An 8,717-nucleotide genomic window follows, 5' to 3' on the forward strand; every position below is an offset into this window, starting at 1 on the left:
CAAACAATTTTTGATACAACACTCTTGTATTGACATAGATGTATTCAAAACAAGGGATGAATCAAACCAACATACAAAGATAACAAACAGTAATAGTTACTGATAAAAAGTGATTGGGTAGAAGTTGAAAATTTCATATTATCAACCTTCAGCATCTGATCAGTATGCAAGGAAAGCACCTTCTACTTTATTAGCAATCCTTTTAGCAATGCATGGATTGTTTCAGCGGGTGGGTACATTAATGGATGATACAGTTCTTTGTTGCACAACGAAAGTGCAATTTAGGTAACAGAGGGACCACCAAAACATTGGCAGGCAAATACTTTTGGTTGTGAACCAAAGAACAGTTTAATCCAATCCTTTTAGCAGTGTTCCTTATGAAGATTTTTTTCTAAAACTGATTTTTGAGGTTTTAACAAATATTTCATAGAGAGCACTTTAAATCCACTGTGCCCCAATAAGGATGATTCAGTTCTTTTTATGTGGCAAGAAGGTAACAGAGGGACTTCCAAAACCTCCACAGGCAAATACTTTTGGTTGTGCAAATCATTATGTATAATCCAATGCTTTTAGCAGTGTTGCTTATGAAGATCTCTGTCTGAAACTACTGTTTGAGGGTTTTACAAATATTACATGGAGAGCACTTCAAATCTACTGTGCCCTTGAAGCACCTCGATGAAATACAATCTCAAAAATGCTCTGCCATTGAGGGACCGCCAAACAGTGTTAGGCAAATACTTTTGGTTGTGAAACAAAGAATGGTTTAATCCAATCCTTTTAGCAGTATTGCTTATGACAATCTCTGTCTGAAACTGCTGTTTGAGGGTATTTTAGATATTGCATAGTGCACTGTGCCCTTGAAGCACCTTCATAAAAGACCATCCAAAAATTCTCTGCAGTTGACCACCCAGCTAAAAGCACTGAGAGCTTTCACTGCCATTTTGACTGGAGTGGTCAATCACATGGCAGTGTTTGAGAGGTAGAAAAAGGTGGACAGGTGGTCCAGTAGCCTTGTTGAGGCTGTAGAGGGTTGTGCACTTTGTCAGGGGCACAATAACAAACTACAGAGCCCATCCTTTTCTATGAGAATCATATCATAAAGCAAGGTAGGAAAGGTCTTGGCAGGCCCAAAATTACTTCAAAGCTAAGCTTGCTGCAGAATTTGCTGTGACTAGAGCATGGAAGCTACTGACCTAGAATAAGGTTGATTTTGTCTGTACATGTTTGATAAATTACAGGATGACTTATTAGGCAATAAATGTTTTTCATGGCATCAGTATTGATCATCAATGAATATTTATCTTCCTATTTACCCTAACTGATAAATCTTCTTTATTGGTTAATAGACTGCTGTTTAAGCCAGCTTCATGACCTAGTTTACCATAAGAAGTAGAATGAAGAATTTGTATAACATAGAGATAGAAAACTGATGCACTTTATGGACGGTTAAATCATGTTTTCCCACTTAATACCATTTAGTAGTTCAGATTTCTTACACAAACCTTCGATCACAAAACCTATCTAGAGATCTGTTCATAATTACATTTCTATCATTACAAAAAAGCCAAACACACATACTAAGATAGTACTGACACTAACTTGTACATGATTCTATATAAATCTAATTCCGAACTCCAGCCCACAACTTCATTGAGCTTTACCCAATGAAGTTTATATTTTTATTGAGTACATATGAAAGGGTAACGAATATGTGGTAGGCATAAATGGGACTAAAGCAATTTTATGTTTTATTTTTTGTGACCAGTACTTCTCCCAATCTAGCAAATATGCACTTCAACTTCAACTTAGATATACCCCAAAATGACCCTGTCAGGGGCCAAGTAGGGGGGGAGGAGCTCGAGGCCCTGGACAAAAGCGGGCAGGCCTCCAGCCTGGCTCGGAAAGTCTCAACTTGTGCAATGAGGGTCTTGTTCTTTATCAAAATCTCCTAATTGTTTTCCCACAGACTTGCGGTGATGGTGACCCCACTGATGGTGAATGACCTGTGCTCTTCCTGGGATGAGAGCTCGCAGCATCACGACGTCGATCCCGTGCCCACCTTCACCTACCTGGAGAAGGACGTCCTGAAGGAGGCGCTTAACGCTCACCAGGAGAGCTATGACCATGAGGGCATGGAGGGGGTGAGTTGAGTACTGAAAATTCAAGTGGGGTACTGTTAGTTCAATCAAATTTGCAGGGAATGTATTTTGAAGTAGGAAGTGAGAGGAAGCAAACAGTTATGCTTTAACTTTTAAGTTGAGACAAGCATAGAAACTCACGCAATGACTGAGACAGAGAGAGCATTCATGTATGTGTGAATGAGAGTCTGTGGTCAGATGTCACTGCAAAAACCAGGAACATACAATGTACATGTAAAATCAGTTATCATGCCCATGTAACTTGATTTTATTGATGGGAGCCTCCTAGCACACTGGGTTATAGGGTTGTGGCCTTATGTATCCTTAAATACACGATTGGTTGCATTGGGATAGTTCTGATCATACATGAATGAAAGAATAGCTCTAATAGCAAGTAAGTACCGTTTACTGTGCATGACAAGATGAAATCTGAAATGGATCCAGAAATAATGCGAAAGTACAGGACAATCGAACCTGTACAAGGGATCACCTCTACACCTGGACATCATTGTCACTTTTTATTGGTCCCCTAATTTACTTTTACCCTTTGACCCAAATATTGGTAATCCTGTCACTGACCACTGTGACCACTGTGACCATTTCTGCAAATCTTTTGAGCTTGAGCAATCACTACTGACAGGTTTGACTGTAAACACCTACAATAACGTAATGTAACCCTCTCCCACCCCCACCCCAGGTGATGGGTAGCAGGGTGGTGAAGATGACCCTGGGGACAGGACTGCTACCCGAGGAACCGTACCCCGCAGGGTGGATGATCGGGGTGATCGTCGTGCTGTCCATCCTCGGGATGGGGCTGCTCATCGGAATCGTGGTCGCCATCATGAAGCAGTGCGTAGCTCTTTCTTGTGCTTAGCTGAGAGATTCTGGTTTGTTATAATCATGTATGCATTGAATGCATCGCATGATTTAGAACCTTCTCAGGAGGTAATGTTTATTTCCTAAAAGTTAGAATTGCCTACTATTTGGAATGCAGGGTTTCATCTGTTCTTGGGCGGCTATGATGAAATCTGCTTTTTCAGGGATTTGTTTTGTTAAAAATACCAATCAATTATAAAACTTGACTGAAGAGACATCTGGACTTGAAGTATAAAGTATTCCTCACTCTAAACAAAACATTACAGGGTCCCAAAGATGTCTCAACACTTGCAAATGTCAAAACTCCTTGTTGCTCTCCATGATCATGTCAACAGATCTAGATCTGATTCAGTATTTCTAATTTTAATAATGTTATTTTGTATCTCCACAGTGCTGTCCCCAACAGCCTGCCCTACAGTAATGAGTGGGACATCTCCAGCACCAGTACCAGTGAGACTGAGCTCGGGGAGGCCTGGCCAAACCCGAACGTCGTCGGCTCCTCTGAAACCTGAGCCGTCTGCTAATCATGAGTGGAAACCATGCAAACGGAAAGCCATTGAAATTTACAATGATTTTAATCTTACCTTGTATTTCAACACTTTTTGCTGTCTAAATGCATGTTAACTTTCATCTGATCATAATAGTTTATGTGTGCATGCATGTGTATGCATTTAAGAAGTTATCAAACTGAATTTATTGATGTATTAAACGTTGCCTCTTTGTCACAATTTCGTTCATAGAATTAGAATAGAACAATGTGAGGATTTGAAAGTTGACTATTAACGATGCCGTGAATCATGATATCTGACATCATACTTTTTAGGATTGGCTGCTGTAGTATTTTGTGGCAACAGTGTTCATAGCTATAAAATAAAGGTATGCAGGAATATTGGAAAAGGAAACTAAAAAGTGTAACACACACGATACCATGACATATAAAAAGGTTATTATGTTGGATGAATTTGATGACTTGTCAGCTCTAGAATTATGCTAGAATTGAGAAAAGGGAATGACTGTACACCTTTGAAATCCTTACTCGTTTATTAATGTAGCACACATAAAATGAATTGAGTTGTACTTACAATCATCCTACAACTTCATTTGAATTGAAATTTATTGGAGTGTATCTATTGGAAATCATGAAGAAACAGCCAGAGCGATGTGTATGAGGTGATTGGAAATTTACAAAAATGGGGCCATAAAGAATCATTGATTACTATGCACACCAAAAGTGCTGCACTACAATAAAATTAGCTTATATAATTTGGTTAAGTCAATCTGCATGAATATATAGAGACGAACTATATGTAATGTGTTCCCTTGAGTGTGCTATCATTCTGACTTTTCTCCTTGTGTGGAAAATAAAAGTTGTCAAACTTAGAAAACTTGTCTCATGTTTTAATGGTTTTCATCATAGGTGATTGTCTTATCCTTAGGGAGCTGAGTTGGCTTAAATGGGTTAAATACAGGCAGCTTTGGGTATCAAAACGGAGAAAAAGGTATATATTTGGCGCTAAATCTTGCAGAAACGGTTACGATAGAACGTACTAATAAAAGATCCATTCTTCATAAATGCGCGGAACTGACTCTAATCGGAAAGTCATCAGAATTATCTCCGTAAGGAAAAATTGATTTCAACGTACAAAATGACTCAATCTTTTTAATGAGATACGTATCTTGAAATATGATATTCCACAAAGAGAGAAAAGCATTGTGACTTGACGTTCCCACATTCATCATATCTGAGGCATCTACAGTATGCCATCACTAAATTCGAATTCATGTGGCCTTGCCTACGCCTCCTTAATAATTATAAGAGGGAAAGACCAATCTTCATTTTTTTCCTACCTACATGTAGCTTCATTTGGGAACTTGGATTTAATGGATGTTGACGGGTCTCCTTTGAGAGAACGTGTTGTGAATATTAGCACTGCAGAGCGCTCACCGCCAGCTGCTACAGAAACTTTAAAGTGTTCCCCATAGATATGCCTGAAGCTCCTGACTTTTGATTGATGTTTCAGGATACGTGGATTGATTTGTTTTACTCTCAGACCATAACGTTTTCACACCAAAGTACACAGTTTGAAGCAAAGCGCTCAGGTGGTTGCGGGAACCGTGTATCGAATTTCGCGCTGACTGCCCACTTGGATTCAAACGGATGGAGACGGAGACAAAATATTGATTCCTGGAGGTCTCTAACCTACCATTTCCTCCTCGAGATGATTTTAAAGCCAGACTTTCCGTCGGGGCTTGGTCTGGCTCACCTTGTAGTATTGATATAACTCATGCTTACGACACGCAAACCTCAGGGCCAATGTCGGTGTCTATAGGTAGAGGTTAGGGAAACTTTTAAAGTTGTATTTATTTTTATTGAAAAGTTCACGGTACAAAACAAGGGTCAGCCGATGCTGATGGTGACTCAACACAGAGATACATGCATCAATATAAACATACCCAATAAGAACAAAAGACGTAATCTGCAATGGATTTTATCATTGTGAAACGCACGCACTCTACCACCCCCAGATCAAATTACTGGGACTGGCTTCCCTTTAGATAACATGAAATATCGATAGATACCAGCGGGTACCTTAAATGGATACCAGTTAAAGTAATAAAGAAATCATGAACGCTTAACGTAGACGTTAGGTCTATACTTACGAGTACAGCAGGGGCCAGATAAAAAATGGGTGATGAAAAAAGTTCTGCGTATGTCCCTCGTATGAAGTCAGTTGACGTTGCCACGGAGTCTATTCTAGAACGGCTGAACAGAGAATTATTCTCTCTAACGTCACCATCGACGTATGGCGTAAAGGGATAAAATGAAATCAAATAATACTTTTGTTTTAACGTTCTATGACACATTTCGTCACAATTTCTTATTGCTGTCAAACTTTTTTTCAATCTGTCTGAAAGGATTTCTAATTGAACAACAAGGTGAGTTAAAACACGGAATTATCATGACATTGTTGTAACAATGGAATTCCGGAAGAGACTGGCTCAAAGCTCATAGCAAAAACGTTCTAGAACCATCCAGTTACCATGGTGAAAACGTTCTAGAACCATCCAGTTACCATGGTGAAAATGTTCTAGAACCAGCCTGTTACCATGACGAAAACTCCCAAACAAGTACAAACACCGAGTCACGCATATCAACACAACAACGTCTTCCTAACCAAGAGCCGCATTTGAGCGAACAGTCAACCAGAATGTTCAGCAAGGTCAAGAGCGCGTATGACGCCGCGAAAAAGAACGTGGACGCCGCCCTCGCCAAGTTCCACGGCAAAGACGACGAGTTCTCGGACGGTGACGCTAACCGGTACGGCCGGGATGTCGGGCTGTGCGCGGTCGTACTGAGGGACCCCGGGGCGACAGACGAGGATAAAGTCACGGCTATCATGACCATGGGGCACCTGGCGTTCACCGGTATGTCCTGTCATTTGGCTTCTAACTAACTAACGACAAAGACTCATTGTAAGAACAACACACTTCATATTTTAGGTATCTGTAGTACCGATTTTGGCGAAGGTTCGGACTACGCCTATATAAAATGCAGAACGCCATACGATTAAAAAGAAAGCTCATCGAAGGACATTAGCTGTTATGCTTTTGACTAAAAATCTCCAGTTTACTTGTAATTGTAACTGTTCTGATGTGTTCGCTAATTTGAAAATGTTGTTTTTAGCAAATGCAATTGGATTGCACCCGTAAATTCTACATCCATGTTGTTGTTTACAGGCGGAGATTGTTCCAAAGCAGTGCTGGAGTACGTCAGTAAGATTGTCTTCGTACTGAACGAGGCGAACTCGTCCACGAGACTGAGAATAGCCTGTTTGAGTGCTCTGGGTAAGTATAAAGACATCATTGGTTGTATTAATCTACAGCAATTATTGTCTGTTCTTTTGAACTTTTGGTCCAAAATCAGCAAACAAACATCATTTCTAGATACGCAGAGAGGGTTACACACTAAACTGGTGCTGTGGATCGTTGTGATGTTTTATCTTGCCTTTTCTTCCTCGTTCCCCAACAGGAGAGTTTTGCATCAGTTATTCTGACGACACCCTTTTGAACGAACTGCGCAAACTCGGACTGATCCAGAGTCTGATCAACATGGCCAGTGGTACGGGGGAGCCGAACCTACAGCGATGGGCGTGCTACACACTCAGACTCATGGTGTCCGGTAGGTAAAACTTAGGCCCCCATTCTACTAGACGGCGGTCGCGCGCTGTGACTTCGAATTCACTGCAACCTCAATTGGATTGGTGTCATGCTTGATGTCATGGTTGGAATATCATGCAAAAAGTCTGACTGAAAGGACAACAAAATGCGCAAAGCGTAAAAATATTCGTTTATAATCATTAATGAAATTCAGTGAGCGCTCTGTCTAATTTAAGGTCGCAGCGCGGTTGCTACCCCCAGATTTTAGGTCGCAGTGAGGTCGCCACCCCCCAGTGGAATTGGGATATAATCTACAAGTAGAACTTTCGAAGGGAAATCGTAAAGCAGCAAGCAGTCTCTCTATAGATTTAAATGATTACAGAGAGCTTTTAGCAATCAAGAATTTCCCTGTAATTTCTCTTGATTGTCAAAGAAAAACCTTAAACAATAACCAGTCGATGTATTCACCTTTTTTTTTAATAACGTTAAAGCCAACATCATACAAGCAATAAATAAATGCACTAAATTGACGCTTACGAAGTCTAGCGCACTGTAGTATGTATTGACATCCTTTGGATATCTTTATAACTGTTTGAAAGGAATAAACTAGTGGTATGGGCAACAAGACAATAAGACTCGATACATATTCGGCAGAGTAGGAGCGTTGAAAGAGATACGATGGTTACAGTTTCAAACTTACAACAATTATTGAATTCACAAGGGATTTTTATTATATAGAAGGCAAAATTGAATATGAACACTTCCACATTTTCTTACTCAATGCTTTATTTCCATACGTTCCAACTCATTTTATGAAACCGTTTTAAATTTGGAAAGTGTGTTTGTAAAAACATAACATCAAAACTAAAATTGTAGTTCGACAAGAAAACGGCGATACAGTCAAATTTATAATTACTAGCGATTACCTCGACATACGGACCATCTGGCCATTATGGAAACTTTTTGATTCGTTTTGCCATTAACCCAAGCACTTGTCTGTAAGAGGAGAACGCTTTAGTTTGTCCCTGTCGGTCACCAGTTCACTGTGACCATTTGCGTCACGCCCTTGCTTTGGCTTTAAGTGGCCAATGTATACAAGTTTGACTTTATTCTTGAATGGTGGTCTTGCATGATTCTTTTCTGCAATATACTAATACACAGCTTGTCTGTTGACCCCAGATGACCCCACGACCCTGAACATCGCCTCTGATGTTCTGAACGTTGACCTAAAGCTGAGACGCGCACGGGCACTGGACTGGTCCGACTGGAACGACAACGAGGCTAACGTCATACTGAACATACTTGGCTTCGGAGACGACGTCTAACTGATATCACAATATAAGAATATTTACGGCAGACTTACACAGTATTATTGTTTATGATTTTCGCTATCAATAGTAGGTACTGGTTGACAAGGTTTCTACTAAGCCCGAAAGTTACAACATGTAATTTGTAATTTGAAATACATCATTTCTGTGACGTTACAGTATTGTTTTTTTTTTGTCATCCAGGAGTTCGTCACAAACGATACACTGAACTGGTCTA

General features: G+C 40.1%; 2 protein-coding genes across 2 annotated transcripts in view; both read left to right on the forward strand.

The window, feature by feature from the left end:
• Positions 1 to 4,399, forward strand: part of LOC136438372 (uncharacterized) — a 110,950-nt gene extending 106,551 nt beyond the window's left edge. Inside the window, exons 149-151 of the mRNA XM_066433140.1 lie at positions 1,967 to 2,141; positions 2,836 to 2,987; positions 3,406 to 4,399. Coding sequence (XP_066289237.1) covers positions 1,967 to 2,141; positions 2,836 to 2,987; positions 3,406 to 3,526 — 448 coding nt within the window. The 3' untranslated portion in view covers positions 3,527 to 4,399. The remainder of the gene's footprint in view (positions 1 to 1,966; positions 2,142 to 2,835; positions 2,988 to 3,405) is intronic.
• A 1,811-nt stretch (positions 4,400 to 6,210) lies between these two features.
• On the forward strand, positions 6,211 to 8,656 carry LOC136439445 (armadillo-like helical domain-containing protein 2). The gene is made up of 4 exons (XM_066434896.1): positions 6,211 to 6,440; positions 6,753 to 6,860; positions 7,045 to 7,194; positions 8,352 to 8,656. The coding sequence occupies exons 1-4, from the start codon at positions 6,224 to 6,226 to the stop codon at positions 8,495 to 8,497; spliced, it is 621 nt and encodes a 206-aa protein (XP_066290993.1). The 5' UTR covers positions 6,211 to 6,223; the 3' UTR covers positions 8,498 to 8,656.
• Positions 8,657 to 8,717: the final 61 nt, after the last annotated feature.

Source organism: Branchiostoma lanceolatum, chromosome 7 (genome assembly GCF_035083965.1).
Source record: "Branchiostoma lanceolatum isolate klBraLanc5 chromosome 7, klBraLanc5.hap2, whole genome shotgun sequence".
NCBI lineage: Eukaryota > Metazoa > Chordata > Leptocardii > Amphioxiformes > Branchiostomatidae > Branchiostoma > Branchiostoma lanceolatum.